Genomic DNA, 23,110 nt, shown 5'->3' with positions numbered 1-23,110 from the left:
TACTTACCCAGCTAGTGCTTGTGTCATACTTTAAGTAACTGGTCCGTCTCCCACAGATACCAGTTTGAAGTTATTGAACTCTTGGATCATAAAAGCTGCCCTCTTTTTCTGCCAGGTTGTTCTTTAGGTTGGAGAGAAGAGGAAAAGGATTTAAAGGAAGGGGAGGAGCAGCTTTGGAGGTCTTGAGTTACAGCTTCGTAATAGAACCTAGGAAGGATTTTCCCATTTAATTTTTTTTTTTTTTAAAGGTATCTGCTGATTGCAGCAGCCATTTGACAGAAGGGCCAGCCTGGAGCTGGCTCAGGAGGGACCACTGCATCATTGAGTGGACCCTCCATATCAGGGCTTTAGCATATGTTAAGGTGATCTAGAAAATGTTTACAGTTTCAACCACTGTTGTTGTGGGTAAGGAGAGGCGTTCGTATCTGAACATTTGTGAGACAGTGACAAATTCATGCCCCCTTCTTCCCCCCCTCCTGTTGCTTATTAAATTTCACCCAGGTTAAAGTTTGTAGCATTTGCACCCTCTCTGTAAATAAACCAAAAAGAAATGGCATGCCCTTGCATTAAATGTGAATTGAATAATGTATTACAGTTATAAAATTTCCTCACATTATGGTGGTAAGAGTTTTGCTTCTAATCAACTACAGAACCTCATTCTTTCTTTACAAAAATAGAAAATTTCATTTTCAGAAGTGTTTCAAACCTCCTCATGGGGCATTAGCAAAAAGGAAGCTACACATGTTAATTCTAACAAGTGCCATATTATGTACTGGCCAGCATGATAGTTCTTTTGTTTGCTTTAAATAGTTGAATACACAAGCACTATTTTCCAGTGCACAGGGAATTTATATGGAAAACTCCTGTAATTTATTACTAATGATAATTAACTGTTACCTCTCTCATCTGTGAGGATACAGTTTATTTTCACTGGTGATGCTATGTTGTTGGGGGAAAAAGGGGAGAGTGACTGTTTGGCAAGCCCATAGGGTAAGGCTGAGGTAAACATCCTAAATGCCCAAGCAACGGAGAAATGCAAGTCCCACTTTGAAAAGTGAGCCAGGAACCTGCCTCCCATTACCTTTCAGTGGGACTTAGGTTCCCAAGTGCCTGAATTGCTTCTGAAAATGCTGATAGCTTTGAGATTACTTGCTTTTCTAAACCCTAGCAAGTTGGAAGAAAGTTCTTCAGCAAGAGACCTATCACTAGCATTAGCAATATGCAAACATGTTTTAATTGTGAAGTAAGAGGGAAAAGATCGTTTAGTGAAATAAGTCTCCTCTTGGGGCACTAATTGCCTTCTTTTTATTGTGAAGAGTATTGCATTATTTTAGTGAACTGGGATCATATGAGTATGAGCAAAATATTGATCTTGTCATTTTTAGAGAGTTATCTTGAAGCATATAAATTCCTGATGTGCATTAACTTGAGTGAATTGGGCCTTAATGATCCATGTAAATAACAAAACTGTATTCAGATATTTTTTCCAGAAAATAGTCTCTAATAGTCTGTACTGTATTAAAACAAGTGTTAAAGTGTTACTTTTATATTACACTTTTTTTTTTTTTTTTTTAAGAACATTGAAACATGCATGTTTATTCTATTTGCTACAGTATTTTAATGTTTTGGATGAAGGCCATCAGTTGTATGGAGATGACAAAACAATCATTCTGTCTATTTATTCAGTATTGCTGCTTAAAGTTTTCAAAATAAAGCTTTCAATGCCGATATAGTGACTAATTGAAAGCTGTTCTAGCTCTCTTCAGACCTATTTTATATGTTTATATAAAGCTAAAGAAGTGAAACTTGTTATATAAACTGTTATACCAGCGAAGAATTGTTGCAATAATGTTGTGGGAATGGTTGAGGGTATGTGTGTGTGGTATATACATAAATACATGCATGCAGTGAATGCATTTAGGCCTTGAGTAGGTGAAGTGCTGAAGAATGTTCGAATCCTTTGCCATCTTGCAAGCAACTTACATGTGTGACCAAATACTGGCTAATGCATTGTACTACTCCTGCCAGGAGTATGTAATGCATCGTAAAACTCCCGCCAGGGGAGTTTTAGGTTAGGTGTTAGGAAGAACTTCTTTACCGAAAGGGTTGTTAGACACTGGAACAGGCTGCCCAGGGAAGTGGTGGAGTCACCATCCCTGGAAGTCTTTAAAAGACGTTTAGACGTAGAGCTTAGGGATATGGTTTAGTGGGGACTGTTAGCGTTAGGTCAGAGGTTGAACTCGATGATCTTGAGGTCTCTTCCAACCTAGAAATTCTGTGATTCTGTGACTAGTGTGCAGTGCTTATGAGGGACACAGCGAGTAGTTGTGGTTGTAAAGATCTGGGGCCCTTTGAACCAAATATGGCTTGACCACATTCTTGAGAATTCCATAGATGTGTTTCTGAACTGGGCCTAAAAGTGTGTTCTGATGGAAAAATCTTTATGTTGCAGCAAAGATGTCTCATTTCAAGCATAGCCAGTACCTCTGAAGGTACCTCTGAAAATTCAAAGAGTTCTGAGATGGGCAGAGGGTTCTGAGACGGTTCAAGTATGGCCACTGTATTTAGTAGAGGGTATCAAAATGCAGAGAATAACATTCACCTTCACGAATATGGTCACCCAGTGAAACTAATGGGTCTCTAACTGGACGACTTGAGTTGCTGAAGCTTTAACATTGAGAAGCAATGCCAATTAACTGTGAAAACATAAATGAGCATTTGATTACTGCTCTGCTTCAGTGCAGGATGAAAATCTGTACTATGTGTAACTATATTTTGTCATTTATAAAAGCTTCTATTTTTGATTATTCTCATGAACGGTTGATGAAAGATATTGAATATGCTCCCATACAATAAATTCCCCTCTGAAACTTTGGGTCTTTACAGTTCATGGTTTGCTGGAATTGCACTATACATCTCGCAGACATCTCGCGTACGGCTACTGGAACTGTGTCCATCAAAGAAAAAGGTGATGTCCAGACCTCAAATGCTTCCAGAAATGGCCTTATGTTGAGCATTAGGGTGCTGAATGCTCCCAGATGGCAATTTACTTGGGGGCAAGGGACACGCAGATGGTCAGCATGAGGCCTTCATCAGAAAGTGTGCACAAACTATATTTTCAGTATAAATGCTGCCTGGGAACTGGAAGAGATGGAGGAGCTTGTTTTCACATGAGGAGCTATTACTAAGATTAATATTCATCCCAAAATGATAGAATTGGTCTGCAACTCAGGCGAAGTTTAACTTTTAAAGCAGAGAGGCAGGGGTTTCTTTGGAGATGATCAAGGAGAGGAATTGAACAGACAGAATCTTCACAGAAAAGAAAAAAAAAAACATACATGCACACACAAAAAAAAAGGTGCACACATGCTTCAGCAGGAAGAAATCAAGCTTTGAACAAGGAACTGAAGGCTGGGTTCAGGCTGAATTCTTGTGCTGAAGACACCAGAGCCTGTGAAGATCCCTTGAGTTTATTTTTGTTGATCAAGGCAAGGAACTCATCACAGCCAGGGAATTGTTATTTAAGCTATCCATATATAAGTCCGTAGTCTAATATCCTACCAACCATCTTTTCCTAAACCAGCTGGAACCTAATCTCATTTGCTGAGCTAACAGTAGTAGCACTGTGGACAGGCAGTAAGGCAATGCCATGAGCTTTACTGAAACCCTAGCAAGTGGCATTCATATTGGAAGGACCATGTAGGTTGTAGAGGACCTCTGTTCCTGAAAGATGCCCTTTTCTGCATCTGTCCAAGTCAACTGCCTGCTTTCTGTGGTAACCAAGGTTTCCCAGCACCCTCAGCAGAGTCAGTGGCACAGCTAATGGTTCTGATCTTTTGCTTTCCTTTATAGAACAAAGTGATCTATTTGTGCATGACTGCTGCAGCACTAACTAGCTTAGTGTAACTGGACCCCTAATGAGTTGCAAAACCAGACCAGATCAATGGTCCATTTCATTTAAAAGCCATTCTGGGTTCTGCTTGTTGCACCCTTGTCAGCTAGGTAGTATTTCCTTATAAACCTGATTTTTAATGATTGTTTCAACTAACTTCTCTAGTGTCTGAATTACGACACAATAAGCGACAGTCCCCATTATTACCTTTCTTGAAAATGATGTATTTGCTACCTTTGGTATTGTAGCTAATGGTAATTTCTAGGTCAGCCACTGTTTCATCATTCACTTTCTCCAGAAATACTGGATGGAGGCAGTCTCAGCTGCTCTGATTTGTTTGATTTTTCCAGGTGGGTATGCTGTGCACCGTGTCCCCTCCTTTGCAACGCATTCCCTGTCTGTGTTCTGCCAGGTCACCAGCCAGTGGCTTTGATTTGTTAAGTGTGAGCAACTGCCAGGTGGGTGACTTGAAAGAGCCTCTTCAGAATGCGGTAGTGCAGCAAGGAACTTGATGCAAGCAGAGGTGATGAACTTAACTGAGCACCCTTACCACCTGTCTGATCAGCTCAGCCACTGCCAGTGTCCATGTGCTGCTTCTGGTGGGTCTGTCCATGTTCCCTGGGGCAAGAAACTTCCTCGTTGTTGTACACACAGCCCTGGTGTTTCTCTCCTGTGTGTGTGATAAGCTCTGCAGTGACTCATGCCTAAAAGAGATGTCCACCTCTCTTGCAAAATAAATTGTGTTTGTTTTTATTTTATGGAGATGCTTTTCTGATCTGAATCCCTGGCTGTGGAAGGGCGGCAGGAATCTCTGCATTCTGTTATGCTGTGGGAGAGGTCATCAGAGTGACCTGTTTAGTTTAGTCATCCAGAGGTTGAATGGTGAAAGGCAGCTACACCAGAAGGGATCTTCAGCTGCAAGAGTCGCCAGTTGGGTGTCAGTCTCTAGATTTTGCTTGGGTCCACATGAGTTAAGTATGTATGACCTTTCAGTTTCCAGTCCTCTAAGTCACAGGTATATCAAGGAAAAGCAAAGTTATGGAAACAACGTGAAGTTCACTCAATGGGACAGGTTCCTGAGCAGTAATACACAGATGAATGGTATTTGGCCTGTAACAGTTATAAGCTATATCCCACACCCCCGTCTCATTTAATCACATTATTAGTTGCATACATTATGGCTCATTCCCCAACAGCATGCTTTCATTTAAGCTGTTACTGCAAAATATGGAATTGATGCTATGCTTCAGCTATAAATTGATGCTAGTTCCAGCTATGTTTTCCCCCTTCTGTGTGTATTTTTGTATGTGCTATTTTGTGTCTGTTGATTTGGCTATGCACTTTGTCTTGCTTTACCCCTCTGCAGCAGGAAAAAAGAAGACAGTAATTGGGAGGTCTAGTGTGAAAATGCAACATAAAATTACTAATATTCAATCCTGGATCAAGGTGGATGGAATAAAAGTTTCTTTTTAATGAATGCAAGTTTGAAGAAAAATCTTCAGAACAGTTCCAGCTGGGCATATGAATGGTCTGCTTAAAAACAAACAAAAACCCTTTTGCCAATAATTAGCTGCCTAGGTATTTTAAAAAGGAAGGCTTCTGGTAAACAGAAAAGGAGAGAGGGGTAGATGTGCACCAACAGCTGTAACCCAGTTACTTGCCCTGCAGCCCCTTTCACTACCTGTGTAATAGAAAGTGAAGGGTATCATCCAGCTTTAGAGGCAGTGACAGTTGCTAAAATAAAACGCAGGCCAGCCTGCGTTTAATGGGGAATAACTGGAATGTCTTTGTTGCTGCCCATGAAGCTTCTCATAAATTTGTACCTGTCACAACCTGCAACGATACACCCTTTTTATCAGGTGTACCAACCTCCTTTTGATTAAATGTTATGTGTGAGAAAAGATTATTTGATTTTAGCAGTCAGGATCAACCTGAGGTGAACTTTGATCAGTGAGATAGAAGTGCCCTTCTGGAAAGCTGATGAGAAACCCAAGAACACTGGCTGACCTTTTACCATGCTTTGTTGCTGTAACGTTGTCTTAACTGTTATCTTGACCTAGCCGATCTGCATCATGGTTACCAAGACTATGACCTCGATTCTCCATTGTCATGTAGCTTGTCTCATGAACAAAACCAGCATGGATGAGACACTGACACAGCTGAACGAGAAAGGTAGCAGTGTCCGTTAGCTGTGCGTTGGTGTAAAAGGCTACACGAGATGCAGGGCACCAGATAGTTGTGCCCCCTTTGACTCTGTCAGATCACTGCAATTACAGCAAGGTCTACACGAGAGGGCAGCAGCACATGCTGACATGCCTGGAACAGCACAGTCACAAAGCCATGTTGCAAAGCAGCTTTTCTGGGCATACAGCACACAATAGGGAATCGTAAAATACACAACATGCCACCTTTAAATGCATTCTTGCAGGAAGGACACAATAATACTTATAAAGAGCTGCCCATGTTGCAGCATGCGTGTGGCTGATGCAGTTCCCACAGTCTCTGTGATGCGAGCTCAGGCCCTTCTAAAACCTTCAGTACAGACATGGGCTGAAGCATTCCGTCTCTGAAATTATATTGTGCCTGGGACTGGGAAGCTCTTGTTTCGCTTTACAGCTCTGCCACAGATTTCCTGTGTGTGACCTTGGGCAAGCTACTATAATCCCTCTGGATTGGAGTCCCCCAGCTGTAAGCTTGAGATAATACTGCTTCATCCCCTTTGACTTTGTCTATATATACCGCAAGCCCTGTGGGGAATGGTGTCTTGTTTCCTATTTGTTTGGCAAACAGTACTTAGCCCAGTGTGGTCCTGATCGTGGCTGTGCCATCTCGATAGTATTGCAGTAAAGTATATTTTTTCATTGTACCCAGAGAATGACAAAAAGTCACTCTGAGTTGGTTTTACTTTAGAGTAAGAGCAAGATGCAGGTGTGATGAGGGAAGCTGGGGTTTTCTGAAGTTGAATTCTTGTTTAGCTTTAAACTGATTTTTTTTTTCTAAAGGGATACAAAGGAAAGGCAAGTAAAAGAATAACAAACAAACAAAAACTCTTATTTCAACTTTAGTTCAACTGATTCTTCTTCCAAAACAATGCTATTACAAGAGGCAGCCTAACTCCTTTCCCAAGTGCTACTTGCACGTGTGTTGTAGCTAATCAATAGAAATGATTGACTGAGCAGGCGTAGATTTGCTCGCTGGTCCTAAAAGTTCCAGTATTTTCACAGGCCTGCTGATGTTCTAGGAACGTACAAGCAACTAGTAATCCCCTGTGACAGGCTGCCATTTCATGATTGTCTGTAGAAACCTAGGTGTCCTTTGGTATTATAGTGGCTGAAGAGGGAAAGTGCACAAGAGTTACATGGTACAAAAAGGCTGCCTTTTTGGGGGTTGTTTTTTGATTCCGATGTGTTTTCTGAAAGCACTTCCCCAAAAAATCTTCAACAAGCTGTCGAGCTGCCCTTACTCTGGAGACCTGTAAAGAATGAGCAACCTTCAACGAGGCTCAGTACAAAGACTTAACCCTTCTGCTCAGTTCTGAGATTAAAGATCATTTTAAGGAACTGCCATCTGATCCACTTACGTTATAGTTAGTGAGCCACAGGTGTTTGACAAAGCAATGAGTAATCAGCCCCACGGCACTTTATGTCATATCCTGCTCAATAAGTTCTTGCTGCTACCTTTGTCCACAGTCACCTCAGAAAGTGTACAGCTGGAAGCACCTCCTTCTATGAAAATCTCTCCTTTGATAGAAAAATGGACTTAGTCTATCCCAGGCATGCAATAATGCAGACAACCACATATTTCACGTGATGCAAGCACATGCACAACGGCCCAGTAGCCTGAGAAGTGTAAATACCTAGTGAAACTACATGTTTGATGCATCTTCATTCACTGTTGGAACACAGTCTAAAAGTCCCAAGAAAGAAAGTCTGTTATATATGAGCACACACATACATGTGCATGTAGTCAGTCACTAGACACTATTATTGCTCTTGTCAGATTGGGTTATTAAGGCTCAGGGAGGTGAAACTATTATTTTGTTATAAAGTATCAGGTTTGTGTTTTCTTGTAGTGCAGATCATCAAGACTTCAGTTACCTCCACCACTTTTTCAGCTTCAAGAGGTAAAATATTCTTAGATCCTGAACTAAGAGCAAGTGAAAACTTCCTATCATCATTCTGTCTCCTTTTGGCTCATATAGGAAATGCATACACTCTCTGATGCACAACAGATGGGTGCGCTGCATTTCATGGCTCCCATGTCTGATTAAAACCAGAAGGTGAAAATGTAACTGTAAAAGGAACTCCATCTGGGTGACGCAGTTCTGGGGCAGCTGCAACTGGGGATAAAAATTTGACTGATTTCTACTTTTTCAAGTAACTGTACCTAGCTAACTGCTTTCTCTTGCATACACAAGTTGCCTACTTTGGTAGGAAAGCCATGCAGCAAATCCAAAAAGAGCAAATTGTAATTACCCATTTATTTTGTTCCTGTAACAGAAGCAACAACTGTGCATGGCATAACTATATTTTGATTTCAAGACACCCCAGGATCTACAGTGGTTTGAAACTACATGTCAAAAAAAATGAGCGTTTCACAGGGCTGTTCCTGCTGCAGTTCTTAATTGCATGGCTGAATCACAGTTGCACCTGGTTCATGCTGTTGGTAACAGGGACCGATCAGAAGCAAAAAAAGGTTTCCTGTTCTCAGCGTGCTGTTGTGACAAGTGATGGGGCAGTGGTTCTGACCTGTCTTTCTGTTCCTCTGCTCCTTCTGTCCCAGCCAGAAACTCAAGACTCACAATGCAGTGGTGCCTTCAGTCAAAAGAGGCAGCATCCATCTTGATGGCATTGTCACATGGATTCACAGGTAACATCTATGGAAATGGAAGAGCCCTTTACAGGTCTCTTCCATTAAAGGGAAGCCCTTTACAGGCTTGTACAAGTGTAAACAGTGTGACTGTACCCACTAGGGAAAAGGCTAGGGTAGCCCTCAGCCACCAGCACACTGCTCCAGACCAGGCAGCTTTGTTTCAGGAAAAAGATACAGATGATCTCCAAGTACAACAAAAGTGATGTTGTACCTTGTCACTGACTTTGATGGACGCATGAATTGCCCTCTACTCCTTTGAATGTATGGCCATGGAGTCACTAAACCCAGGCAAACCCAAGACATTACAATGTATTTCTAAAACAGTTATTGCAGACTCAGCATGCTCAGCAATTGCAGGAAACAGCTAGACTCTTGGGAATGCCTTCGAGGCCTGGCAGGACACTGATGGGAGCATGCATCCCATAGATAGCTCCTGGGACATGGTATACGGATTACTCTCGAAGGTCATTTAAAATAACTGTACTTACATTGTAATTTACAGAACTGGAATTTGCACCCCTGACCAGCTGTGTTAGGCATTTTGTATAGCTGCTTCGTGTTTTGCAGGCAGACAGGTGGTAGATCTTCACTTTCTTATTTCTCAGTTCTGCAGTCCAAACATACACCTTCCCAGTGTTGTGCCCGGAACACAAACAACCTGTGTTTATACATGCATTTTTCTTTACTGATGGACTAGGAGTGCCCACAAACATCGTCTGATGACAGCAGCTTGTTAGACGATGGTAACTCCTCTCCCAGCTGTTGAAGGATGCACAGGCAGCTTTCGCTCTGATCCTTGCCCACACATGTTCCCATCTTCTTTAGTTGCCTGTGTACCACCTGTAATAAGCAGTTCCTGCCTATTCCACATGTATTTTCTACTTTTTAAGCAGCCTGATATTAAACCGGTTTTCCCTACTCATTGTGTCGGTACATTCCCCTCTACAGATGCCTCCTTCCTGACTTCACTCTGGAAACTGAAGTCTTGAGTATAGTTAATTTAGTTTTCAGACCCAGCAAACTGTGTGTATGCCAAAACCAGAGCATCTGTAAGATTCTGTAGAACTGGAAAAAGCAACCACATTCATGCTTTCAGTCCCCTAAATCATAGCAGCTTCTCTCTAGAACAACAGAGGGCACCATTCTTCTCTCATAAAGCTGCAGCTGGAAGAGGCATAGCCTTGCATTTAAATAAAAGTTTGGGAACTATAACATTTCTCTTTCAGTAGGTGATTTGGATAGAATGTTCTTCCTCCAAGGAGGTTCATCCCTGCATATCCCACATCCTGGGGGAAGGCCCTGGTTCAAAGCAGTTCTCAGACAACTGCATTTCATCTCTCTTGTGGATCTTGTCCTCGTTTGCACTGAATAATTAAGCAGACACGTACTGAGAAATAGCTTTAGCCTATTGATTAGGGTATTAAATCTGGGCTAAGAGGAAACCAGAGTGCCAGTTCATACCCCAGGTCTTGTAAACATCCATTATTTGTTTGTTTCTACTGGGCTTGTAACGTAAAATGCACAAACAAGGCAGGAATCTAGGTTTCTCCTGTCAGGTGACTGCATTATCTTCTAATTATCGTGTTGTCCTACAGGTGCCTCCAGCACAGCCTCCCTGCCACCTGGTGAGTGCTGCCACTGCTGACAGCTTTGAAGTAAAGGAGTGTATCTCTTTCAGCTGCTGAAAACATGCTGATTTGTGCATATACCTCTGTGAAAGGCTTTGGGGCTGGGTTCTGACTAGGAGGCAGTGATACTCGTCGAGGCCCGGAGAGGGCAGGGGCACAGATGTGTCCTATTAACTGGTTTGTACTGCTCTCTTCTGGTCCCATTGTCTGTAGTGAATTCTGTCCCAGGCAGCTCCTGCCTCTGGGCTATGCCATGTAAGCAGCAGCAGGGTTATGCTGTGACCAGGACTGATGGCTGATCAAAGCCCCTTGGCTGCAGCAGAAAACAAACCAGGAGAGCTGCTGAGGCTGTGCTAGTGTGTTCCCTGCTCAGTGCAGCACAAGGGTCCAGAGGGTGCCAAAGACCTCCAGCTTTCCGAGGTACACCTTGGAAACAGACGTAAATGGAAGAACTGCATATGCATCAGGTATGGTAGGGAAGGCTAGCAGCATCTGAATAAAGTTCAGGTATCCAACATACGCAGCAGATGCTACTTGGGGGATAAGCACTACTGGTGCTCAAGTCGTTTTGTGGAGCCAAAGAAAGGCTGCTGTGCCTGCAAGCCCGTCTGGTCTGTCATTGTTGTTTGTTTTTTACTTGCATCAGCTGTGCTAATAAAAGCTCTTGCCTTCCCCTGCGGACTCTGCTTACATCCATAGACCTTCACAGTAACAACATTATTACTTGAAAAATGGCCTCTGCCCGAACTGTTCCCTGATTAGTTTACTAGCGCCCCAGCTAATAAAAGAGGATCGGGGAGATGTCGCCGCCGCCGCCATGATAACTGAGGGCACGCCCGGCGCCGCCCAACGCCCCCAACGGGCGCCGTTGCCAGAGGAACCGCCGCGGCCCCGCCCCCCGCGCGGCCCCGCCCGCACGTGCCGGGCAGCGTGCGCGGCGCTCGCGTGGGCGGGCGCGTGAGCGGCGGTTGCGGCAGTTGCGCGCCCGGAGTGCGGCGGGTGTGAGGCGATGCGGGGGTGGGGCCGGGGCCGGGGCCGGGGCCTCGCCGGCCGCGTGAGGCGGCGCCTCGGGGTCCCGCCCTGCGAGGGGCTGCCCGTCGCGTGAGGAACAGACGAGCTCGGCTTGAACGTAAACGAAAGAAATACTGAATAAAGGCTTTCTGTGTCCCTGGCTGCCGGTCTTGCAAGTGCGTTTGGAGCTCTCGCTGCCGGTGAAAGCGCTGTTTGTGCGCCTCGGGCCGCCTCACTGCTGGAGAGGCTGTTCCGCGCTGGCCTGGGTACAGCCAGGGGAAAAAGCTGGTCCTGCAGCTGGACGCTGGGGTGCGGTACCATGGGCTGTGCTGGCAGTGCTGATCTCTGCCAGGGAAATACTGATGGGGGTGACGCTAACACCACGCACCCGGGGCCTCGGGTCGCTGCAGTAAGCTGTCACCAGGTGTGAAGCCCCTCACACCGTAGCTAGGCTGACTGCTGTTCCTGTGTAGATTTGCTTCTTTACAAACAATGTTATGTGTAAGCTAGGCTTGGTGCTTGCCTGCTGTCAGCTAACAGCAGGGCTGGAGCCGTAGAAATTTTGTTGATAGACTGCAGTGAGAATCGAATCCACTTCAGCATCTGTCAGATCAGTTGGCTCTGTAGTGCAGATATGACTCCAAATGCACTTGGGGAGCCAATTTTCTGCTGAGTAAGGGGGTGCCATATTTACATAGCTCTGAAGTCGTTCTTCAGAAATTGCTCAGTTGTGAGAGTAATGTGACCACAAGGTTTTCTTTTTTGGTAACTGGTTCTCCAGGTTTTGCTCTGGATAGAAGTATTTTGGAGTGAGAGCTAGCCTCACCTTTGAGCTTTGAGAGAAAGACAAGCAGAGATGCAGCTAGGAGATGCTTCCCTTTACTGGCTGCTGGGCTGCAATCATACAATCACACAGACAGCACTGCCCAGCAGATGTCTGTACGCAGGGAACTGCTGATACCAGAGGATTGAGGGGACCAGTTCCCAAAGCACTCATCCAAGATTTGCGCTAGTCTGTGTTGTGCAGCTTCTGTTAGATCAAGCACCTCACTGTGAAAAAGTGCGAGGGGGAAAGGAATGTGGATGTGTTTCTAATGAAGAGCGAGTCTGTGTTTCTAATGAAGAGCGAGTCTGCGTTTCTAATTTGATCCTAGATCTCGGCTGAAGTCAAAAATCTGTAGAGGCAAGTGATATCCCGTGCACCCGCTTTTAGACTAAACCAAGATAAACGGGGACAGGGAAGCTGAGCTTTAAAAATACGTAATAAAAATGAATTAACAAACAAATAAATAAAAAGGCAAGTCTCTGTGGATACTGGAGAAAGAGCTGTTCCCAGCCCCATGGCCCTAGAGAGCAGCCTGAAGTCACAGTGCCTGCTTTCTGGGAGGCACAAGGGCATGTCTTCTCGCCTGTGCCAGGCATCACCTGCCTCCTGTGGGGCACAGCAGGAGTGCCATTCCAGTAGGAGTCACACTCGTGGCCCAGGGAAGGGCAGCAGCAGCAGGTGCGGTGCTGCTGGGTGCTCTGTGAGTGCAGTGAGACAGAATGGGCTCCACTGCTCAACCCAGGGCAGGGCGGCTCCGTGCAGCCTGCGGCACAGCCGTAATCAAGGCTGCAGTGAGTTCAGTGTTCCTGACAGACTGACAGCCCTGGAGACCTGTAGCCATGGAAAGGGTGCAGAGAGTGAGGTGACAGCAGCAGTTCTTTCTGGCCCACACATGTCCAGGGCTTGCATGGCTGCTGTGAGTGGCAGGTGAAGGCCCCGGCTTCTCTGGGCTGTTTTGCAGCAAGCTACAGAGACTGCAGCATGAGCAGAGACAGTAAATAGAGATTAACGCTTTCTTGAGTGAAGACGGCTCTAAAAAAGCCAAGTGTTTTTCTATGGAGTAAAAAAGAAAACATGGTGTTTTTGTTACTTGTTTTCTTTAAGGTCACACTTTCAAGTTCATTTATGCTAGTAGCAGGCAGGAAACTTCTCAAATGAAGGCAGAGATCATGTGACTCCAGGAGCTGATGTTCGAGGAGGAAAGGAAATACATTGTGAGACCCACAGACTATAAATTTACCAGTGCTGAAATGCAGTGCACGCAGTCCCTAGGCTTGCTAGATGTTGAAGCCATTCAGTTTGCCCTGACTAGAAGTGAAAATTAAACAAACAAAGAAAAGAGCCCCAAAACAGAGACTTAGGACCTACTCCAAAGCCCAATACACTTGAGAAAAAGACTCACGTTGACTTAATTGGTAGGTCAGGCCTTTCTTAAACAGAGCTGATAGTCAATTTGAGTTCCATAACTGTAATCTTTCCAAATAAAACTTTCATTGCCTTTAGTGGGAGTTGCATGATACTACCTTCCATTGGCTTAACAATCTCAACTGTGTTTGTTTAACACACTATAATGGAACCTTTCATGCCACTATAATATACTGGATAAATAAGAGCTGTTTTCAAAGTTTATTGCTTAAGAAAATACATTTACCAGATTAAAGCCTTTATCTTGTGGCTTATGAGAAATAATACAGCACGTACCCAAGTGTATGCAATAAATGCAGCACCCAGTCCTGCACTCTGAGCTCTGAGCACTCGGGAAGCACAGCTGAGAGTTGCTCCATATATGGCAGAGTTACAGAAAGTGTGTAGGAAATAACAAGCATTAATACTTGCACAGAAGTGAATGTATATTAAAGTCTGTCAGGCTGTTGTCCTTTTTTTTTTTTTTTGGTGTGTGTATGTTTTTTTTCATTGTTGTTTTGTTTTTAACTCTGAGAAAATGTGAAACGTACAGTTTGACTTAGGCTCCAAAGGGAACTGAGGAAGCCTGGAGTTGAATAATTGAAGCTGACTCTTAGGGTCCCTCTTGTCATTTGCCTTTTGCCTCCAGCAGCTGTTGATTATCAGTCTCAATTACAACTCCCCCCCTTTCTTTAAAAAAAAACTGTTTGCTTTTGTTGGGCATTGCTATTATCTGAACACATATTTGTCTTTATGTTTTATGTAATAAAATTTAATAGACACTATTGACACTGTAACTTGGCGTGAAGTCATTTGGGATGCTTGATTCCAGGGCTAATAAAAATAAGCTTTCCTGTTATTGTACATGGTAAATACTGAAATTGGTAAAACCCTATAAGGATCTTGGTTTATAGCCCAATGAAATCTAAACTGATTCATATTCCCAAAGGCTGGAAATATGAAAAAGACATACAGCCTGGTCTGCATCCAGGTTTCAAACCACCCATGTTGTTCATGAGGGGTACAGTTTATTTTCATTTTTTTTAACCTCCCCCGCCCCCCCCCATCCTTTTTTTTTTACAAGTTGTTCATGAGGGGTACAGGTTTCTTGTTGCTTTTTTTTTTTTTTTTTTTTTCCCTTTTTTTCCAGAGGTGCTGGTGGCTCCACTGTTTCTGTGAATATAATAAAACGGCGGGAAGGACCTCATACTTGGTAGGGCCGATTCCCTCCCTGCTGCGAGGAGCCAGAGCATGTAAGTGCATTCATCCCTGCATAAAGTAACAAGAATTAAGCTGTTTAAGTATGCAGGTCAAAGTTGGTGAGTTATGGAGTTGAAGAGCTGCACCTCGTTCACATTCACTCCTGTGATAATCCAGGGCACAGAGCAGGATCCAAAGACAACTGTGGTCAGTGGCAGGTTTTTCCATTACCTTTGATAACCTTTGAGTTCAGCCCGCAAATAGCTGACTTCAACAGCTGTAGGGATGTATCGCAGCAGCCTTTGGCCTGTTGCCACCACTTGATGGAAAATGCACATCTGCAGAGAGCCTTTCTATATCTTTTTCTAGTAGGAATTAATTTCATTATAGTTTCTACACACAAAAAAAAAGGCATATACCTGTTTCTTAACAATCGCGTTTGAATAGTTTAGAAAAGAGAGCTTATTTTTCACCACGGTCATTATTTTCTCCTGCATTTCAGAGGACTGCTGGAATCTGGACAAGTCTTGGAGTTTTCTGTGACATTTGTGCTCCAGCTTCATTCATTGTCAGCACGGCCGTGAGTACAGAGTCATTGGTGTTGAAGAACCAGTAGAGGGAGCGCGAAACACTTCCTTTATATTTCTCTCTTACATAAACATTGGCTACCGTTTGAGGGTTTTCTTAATTTTATTTCCCTGGAATAAGAAGAATTTTTGAAAGAGAATGTGATAAGCGGCTCAGATATCAAATCTGTGTAAGTCAGTCTTTGGAGTGCTGCATTTCCATGCTATGAATTACCTGCCTGTTTCCACTACTCTATTCCCCCTACTGCCCTCCAACCCCCCCAACCCAAATGTTCAGTTTTCCTTGGTGCTTTCCAAGCAGGAACATGCATCATTCCTCCAGAGTTCATGATGCTCATGCCATTAGATTGTCACGTGAATTGTAACATTTGCTCTTGGTAAACAAAGCTTACACCCAGCACCAGAAGTGTAAAATATTAATTTTAAAAGACACAATTAATATTTTGCAAGAGGGGAAGAAAGTAAACACCAGTAAGAAATACGTGTTCCACGTGCATGATTTAAATGTTGCTTAGTGTAACGTGCGATTCTGAGAGTTTGCTGAAGTTAGTTAAAGGAAGCCAAGCAAATTGAAACCCAGCTTAAAAATGTGAAGAGGCATTAAATGATTATCATAAGCCACGCAATGATGCGTTTTGAAGCTCAGTGTGCCCATTATTAGGTATTATCATGAGATTTTTAATTAGTAGACAACCCCATTTTGTGTATTAAAGTTTTTATTCCTTAGTAAGAATTTTTTTTTAATCACAAAATAGTGTGGAAATATTTAGATAATAGAATTCATGGAGTGCTGGAAAATACTGAATATAAAGATTGATTTCTAATATATCACATACTAAACTGTTCTAAAACAGCTGGTTTCTTGCAGACAGGATTTATTTTTTTTAATAATTTAAGACAGCATAAGCTTGTATCAAGCATAAGCATCGTAACAAAAGTGCAACTTTTTCAGCAAATCCTCCCAAAAGATATTTAACTCAAAATATCATTAACACATATTTTCTCCCTACAAAAATAGCATGTCAGACATCATTAATTGGATGTATTAACAACTATTTACATACAGCCACTCTGTAGGCTAGTAAGATTTTTTTAACGTTGTTTAAACACAGCGTTTGAGGCAAACAGTAGCAACAGCAGCAGCAAATGCACCAAACTGACTAACAGACCCAGGATACTTATTCACTCCAAGTCAGACTGTTGTGTCTCACCTCTTACATAACATTCAAGTGAGATTTCTCACAGTGCTACCTTGGCAACAAACTAAAAATATCTAGGCAAGGTCTTGGTTTAAGCCTTATTATAAAAGCTTTATCTGTGTGATTATCTGGCGTCTGGTTTGTCTCCAGAAAGGGAAATAGCAACATTTGAGAATGGGATGAGGAGAGAACCCATACAAGAAATTTGTCCCCCGTGGGCTGATCGCCTCTGAATGCAAAGCAAGGGGTTTACCTACAGCCTTCAGTTTGTGCCATTCACAATTTAGGATAAAATGCATTCAGGCTGATGAATTGTTCTGTGTTTTCTCGGGGGGGCAGTGGACGGGGGGGGTTCTTTTCGTAGTTCAGTGCAGAAACATTCATTTTATACAGCAAGGTTAGGGGGAAAAATCTCTCAGGAACATAAATAAAGATGGGGTGAGAACAAACGCACTTGCCACACCTGTATACCTTAGCCAAAAAAAAAGTAAACACAAGGTTACATAACGGGTCTGACCCTCCTTCCCTTGCACACCCACAACTCGCTGGAGCCAAAACCTCGCAGCATCCCCGGGTGCTCAAGGCACTGCAGGTTGGGGCTCAGGGTTCATCTGACCACGGGCCGCTCCCCGATAAAGTGCTACCACAGGCGCCGGGGTCTCCCCTTCCTTCCCTTGCCTCGCCGCCCCTCCGCCCTCACCCTGAGCCCACCCAGGTCTCCCGGCCAAGTGCAAGTTCCTCAGTGGGGCCCAGGGACACTGTACGAACCCACTCACGATAAGGTGCAACATTTAAGTTACCTTAGAGAGAGAGAGAGAGAGAGAGAGAGAGAGAGAGAGAGAGAGAGAGAGAGAGAGAGAAAAGAGTATCCTTACTATTCTTCTTCCTTTCCTTCTTCTTTTTCCTTTTTTGTGTGTATTGTTTTTTTTTGTTGTTGTTGTTTTGTTTTCCTCCTTAACATATTTACGCATTTATAAAGCCAAACATTACAAAAATACTGAGTAGCAAATTTTATCCTCGGCGGTCCGCTGCGGGAGCCGAGGACTCCCGGGAAGGGGGGGCGGCCGATTCCCCGCTCCCGGGCCCTGCTCCCGCTCCCGGAGCCGCCTCCCCCGACCCGGCCCGGCTCGGCCCGGCCCCGGCGACCCCTCGCAGCCGCCCCCCGCCCTCCAGTGCCCGGGGCCGCGGGTCCCGGCCCGGCGGCGGCGGCTCAGGGCCCCTCGTCGGCGGCGGGCTCGGGCTCGTCGGCGGGCTCGGCGGCGGCGAAGGGGTGCGGGAGGTGGGGCGCCGGGGACAGCCCGGCGGTGGCCGCCGCCTTCTCGGCGGGGCCGAGCACCGACGAGAGGCAGGGGAAGGAGGCGGCGGCGGCGGCGGCGGCGGCGGCGGCCGCCTGCGCCGGGATGCCGGGGTAGAGGAGCGGGATGGGGGCGGCGGGGTAGAGATACTTCTCCAGGCTGCCTTTATCCAGGAAGGGCTGCATGTAGGCGGCGGCGGCGGAGGGCGATATGAAGTAGAAGGGCAGGCAGAAGGGGGCGGCCGGCTGTCCGAAGGGCCCCCCGCCGGCGCCGCCCGCCCCCAGGGCCATCAGCGAGCCCAGCAGCGCGGCCTCGGGTCTCACCAGCGCCGCCGCCGCGGCCTCGGCGCCCCTCGCAGCCAGCCCCGGCGGGACGGGCAGGGGGCTGCCGCCGCGGTCCGGCTTCAGGCGCTTGGGCGCGGGGGGCGCCTCGTCCCCCGACGGCTCCTGCTTGATGGCCAGGCCGGGCAGCGCCCCCGGCGCCCCCGCAGCCGGTGCTTGGCCCCGCTCGCAGCGCCCCTCGGCCTCGCCGCCGTAGCCGCTGTCCGTGTCCGTGTCGGTCTCGGCGCTGAGCTCGGCGGCGTGAGTCCGCTGGATGACGGGCACGCAGTTAGCCTGGCCCTCCGGCTTGTGGCAGGGGGGGGCGGGCGGGGAGGAAGAAGAGGAGGAGGAGGAGGATCCCTTGGTGAGGGGGCCCGGCGGCGGGGACAGGAGCTGGGGGCCGGCAAGGAACTGCGAGGAGATGGAGTGCAGGTGGCCGAGGAGCTGGGCGCATCGCTGTTCGCGGGGAGTCCAGCTCTCGAAGCGGGAGAGGTACTGCAGCACTTCCTTGGCGCACGTCTGGAAGCCCGAGTGGAAAGCATCCAGGTCGGCCTGCACGGGAGACTTCATGGACCGCTCCCCTGCGGGGAAAGCCAAGAGGAGATGGTGTTTGCTCGTCCTGGGCCACCCGGCTCTGCGCCTCCCCCCAGGGCCCACTTACCGCTCTGCAAGGCGACGATCTTCTGGTGCTGCTGCTCCGTCAAGGCCGTCAGCGCCTTCAGGTGTTTCAAAGTCAGCTCCAGCACCACTGCTTTCTCCAGGTGTCCCAGCGTCTGCAGGGACAGAGGGGGGAGGCGTCAGCTTGACAGCCTGTGGTGTGCCCACGGCTCAGGGACGGCGGTCCCTGGGCTGAGGGTCGGGGTGCCCGCACCCCACCCACACCCCACGCAGGGGCAGTCCCACTCCTCACCGTCAGCTTCAGATGCTCGGGCAGCAGGTCCTTCAGCTGGGCGATGCACTCGTTAATCCTGTCTCGCCTCTTCTTCTCTATCAGCCTGTGCGGCAGCTTGTATGTCTCCTAGGGAGCAAAACCCGGAGAAGCCGGGCGGTAGGGGCACGCCGACCGAAAGCAAAACAAGTGTCATGCCGGCCTCCGCCGCCCCCCCGGGGACAGTGGCAAGCGCCGGCGGCGGGGATGCTCCGGGGGGCGAAGCCGCGCCGAGAAATTTGGGCAGCCCCGGAAAACTTCCTCTTACCTTGCTCTCGTCCCTCTTCATGCCTCTTTTGGGCTTGCACATGTACAGGGACGGATAGTCCAGCCTGCAGAAAAACACAAAGGTCCTGCGGCGGCGGCGGGAGACAGAGACCCCGACCGGGCGAGCGGAGCCGGGCGCGGCGGCCGGCTCTGCCCCCGGCGCCCTGCAGCGCGTCCCGCGGGAGCCGCGCCGAGCCGAGCCGGGAGGCAGCCTTACCCCAGAAAATCCCTGTGCTCCAGCAGCTGCCGCTCGGGCAGGCGGGGGATTCCTTCGTCCATGGCTGGCGGCGGCCGCTGTCTCGTCGCTGCTCTCGGTCGAAGCCGTGGGATGCTGCGAGCGGTCCCTGCAGATCCGCGGGTGGCTCTGTGCACATGCAGCCTCCGGCCCCGCTCTCCCGTGCAGCGGCCAAAGTATGCGACAGCACGGCTCGGCTCGGCTCGGCTCGGCTCGGCACGGCTCTGCCCCCCCCCGCTGCCTCCGCCGCTCCCCTTGCCCGCCTCGCTCCCGCTGGCCGCTCACACGCCCGCCGCGCCGCGCCACGCCGAGCCCAGCCAGCCCGCGGGGCACGCGCGCCGCCAGCCAGCCCCGCACCCGGCTCACGTGCGGCGCGCGCCGGGCGGGCGGGGGGGGCGGGGCCTGGGGCGGGGCCCGGGGAAGGGGGGGCGGGGAGGGGGGAGCCCCCGGCGGGCTGCGGAGGGGAGGGGAGGGGACGGGGGGAGGTCCCCGCCGCCGACCCCCGGGGCCGCCCTGCGAGAGGCCGGCTTCCCCTGCGCGCCTCTGCCGCCGCGCTTCGGCCCTGCGTTTTGATGTTTTAATGTGTTTTTTTTTTTGTTTGTTTTTGTTTTTTTTTTTTTTTAATTTTGGAGGGTTTTGTTTTTATTGCATTATTTTATTTTATTGCATTGTTTTCTTGCATTATTTTATTATTTTATTTTATTATTTTTTATTTTATCATTTTATTTTATTATTTTATTATTTTATTATTTTATTATTTTATTTTATTTTATTTTATTTTATTTTTTAATTTTAATTTTATTTTATTATTTTTATTTCCTTTTATTTCATTTTTTATTATTTACACTTTCTGTTATTTTCCCTTTTCAAGCGTGCCTTTCCCCTGTCCCCATCGCTGCTGCCATCCCCCCCCCGCCGCACATAATCCCTCCTCACGCCGCGCACAGGGCCGCCAACGTGACCCGACCTCCCCCCGCCACCGCCCCGCGCCCCCCCGGGGCCCGTGTGCTCGTGTCGCTGCCCCCCGTGCCCCCCGCTCCCCCCGGCCGTGCCGCAACGTGCGGGGCCCAGGCCGTGCGGGGGGGGCGGCGGGCGGGGAGGTGCCCGCCGGGAAATGGCAGCAGCACGCAGGCAGGCAGGCAGACAGACGGGCAGACAGACAGACGGGCTGACACACGGGCACACGCACGCGTGACTCGTGATTTTTTCACGCAGGGGCTGCACGAGGGGCCGGGAGCGGGGAGGGCTCCGCAGAGGGGCCGCAGGCTGCAGCCTCCTCTCCCGGCCGGGAAGCAAGCGGCACTGCAGGCTGGTGCAGCTCCTTCCCCGGCAGCCTGATGGCATTTTCACGTTGCCAGTGCCACGAAAACGGGCTAAAAATAAACCGGGCGTCGCACGCCTGGAGGTGTTTGGGGGGAGAGGTCCGAGCCGCTGCCGCTGGGAGGGGGGGGAGAGCTGCGGCCCTGATCCCTCGGGAGGGGGAATTTTGGGGCTGCAGGAGGAAAGGGGAGCTTGTGGGGTGCCTGCTTTTCCTAACTGATACGAGGGATCAGGGGGGAGCACTTCTGGAGCACCTCCTCGTGGAGCACCTGGAGCATCTCTGCCAGCTTCATCCTCTCTGGGACAACCTGCAAATGTTCAAATTACAGCAACAACCTCCGGAGCGAGACTTAGCTTCCAGGAGGAGAAATCCTGATTGTGGGATTCCTCTAAAACCGGGTGGGAACGGAAGTCGAAAATGATCAAAAGATGCAAAACATGATCTGAGACAGCTGGAGGCCTTGCAAGAGAAGTTCAAGCAACATCTGGAAACTTCTAAGAGAGGTTTATAAGAGGTCACCTGCAGACAAGGATAAAAGGCTTCAGTGTCTAGGGAGAGTGCAAAATTCTCCTGGAAGAGTCCCAGTTTAAAATGGCAAGATGGATCAAAGAGGTGATCAGCAGCATGACCATCACGGAAAAGAATGTTTTTCAGAACATAAGCGGCAGAAGAAAAGCTTTGACCAATTTACAAGCTGAGACGAACCACAGCAAAGAGTTAAGAAGCTGAAAAATCACTCGGAAAAGGAAATCAGAGGTTTGCAGGTCACCACAGGGCAAAAACAGCCTCCTGCTGAAGACAAGGGCTAGCTAGAGAACCGCTGACCCAAATGCTTGCCACCATTTTCAGCCTAGGAGGAAGGAATCAGAGTGCCTGTCCCAGCTGAGTCATTGCAAAGGCTGCCCTCTGAGGAGACTCCATTTCGGAGGTTTATTCAAGTCAGTCAATAACCACAGTGTAAGGGAATGAATGCCTTCGAGATACAGTGCCTAGGAGCACTGTATTCATGAAGGTATTGACAAGGACTTTTGGGGTAAATTGGACATCAGCCTATGTGTAGATTTTCACTTTTGGGATGACCAAATGGAGACCAGGGAAAAAATCAAAATGAGAGCAGACGAAAACTGGGTCGAAAAAGAGGTCTGTCTGTCCTGGTGTCCATCAGGAGATGCCTAGGGAGGAGCGATTGAGCAGAGTCTGTGTGAAAGGAAAGCTCCCCATCCCCCAGATCTCAGGGGCCCACGGTGCAGAGACTTCCTGAGCCAGAAGCGATATCTCTTAATGTGTTTAATGGGAAGCCAAAGACACGGTGAGAAGCAGAGGAGTTTGCCAAGGTGCTTAAATCATTGGTTGCAGCAGAGCATGAGGCCAGGAAGCAGACACTGGTGAGAGGCTGGTCAGTCACCGGCAGGCCTGTCAGCGAAGCTAGTAACAAGAGGAAGGAGAGAACTTTCCATTTCAGACTGCCACGCATACCTGAAGAATGTAAAACAAGGGAGACGGCAGCCATGCAGACACACAGCTGAAATCTGAAGCAGAAATTAAACAACCTGCTGATAAAACACCTGCTGAGGGCAGGTGGTGGGCTGGGAGGAGACACAAGGTGCAGCAAGGCTTCTGCAGCACTGGGTGAGAGCAGGATGCCCAGCCAGCTGCGGCAATGGGGTTACAGCCAGCCTGGAGGGGCAGCGATCAGGGCCCGCTACTGTTCAAAACCAATTCAAAACAAAACAAAACAAACTACATGAGGGAGGTTGGTCACTGAGGCAGTCCTAGGCCATGGAACCCCATGGCCTGGGTGATATTAGAAACAGCCCAAACTCTATGAGACCAGGCAAGCTGGAGTGGTATTTGGGCTACCACTGACCAAGCTGATCAGCTCAAGAGGAATGGTGGTGACAGGAGAGCACAGACACATCCAAACCTGGGAAAGTCAGATCAACGAAACAGAGGCACTGGAGCAGAAAGTCAGGTGTGATGGGGGGCAGGCCAGTCCTCAGAGCCGTGTGGGTGTAACTGCATGATAAACACCAGGAACTGTGCTGTCAGTTTGGAAATTCCCTTTAAAGATGTGTCTCAAGTGAAGCAAACTGTTTGAAGGTAGCTGGGCTGCAGTAAAAAGCTG

General features: G+C 47.8%; 1 protein-coding gene across 1 annotated transcript; it reads right to left on the bottom strand.

The window, feature by feature from the left end:
• Window positions 1–17,829: 17,829 nt before the first annotated feature.
• On the bottom strand, window positions 17,830–19,919 carry BHLHE41 (basic helix-loop-helix family member e41). Its single transcript, XM_032186843.1, has 5 exons — window positions 19,647–19,919; window positions 19,431–19,494; window positions 19,145–19,252; window positions 18,896–19,007; window positions 17,830–18,815 (listed from the first exon to the last, which is right to left on the bottom strand). The coding sequence occupies exons 1-5, from the start codon at window positions 19,706–19,708 to the stop codon at window positions 17,830–17,832; spliced, it is 1,332 nt and encodes a 443-aa protein (XP_032042734.1). The 5' UTR covers window positions 19,709–19,919.
• Window positions 19,920–23,110: the final 3,191 nt, after the last annotated feature.

Source organism: Aythya fuligula, chromosome 1 (assembly GCF_009819795.1).
Source record: "Aythya fuligula isolate bAytFul2 chromosome 1, bAytFul2.pri, whole genome shotgun sequence".
NCBI lineage: Eukaryota > Metazoa > Chordata > Aves > Anseriformes > Anatidae > Aythya > Aythya fuligula.
This window is presented reverse-complemented; position numbering and strand designations above follow the sequence as displayed.

What these genes read in the sequence shown, in the direction of transcription:
- BHLHE41 (XM_032186843.1), bottom strand. Translation starts at nt 19,708, where the DNA reads ATGGACGAAGGAATCCCCCGCCTGCCCGAGCGGCAGCTGCTGGAGCAC. An exon ending in TGAAGAGGGACGAGAGCAAG is followed by an intron (nt 19,253 to 19,430) that starts GTAAGAGGAAGT and finishes TTTGCTCCCTAG; the next exon opens with GAGACATACAAGCTGCCGCA. An exon ending in CCGAGCATCTGAAGCTGACG is followed by an intron (nt 19,008 to 19,144) that starts GTGAGGAGTGGG and finishes CTGTCCCTGCAG; the next exon opens with ACGCTGGGACACCTGGAGAA.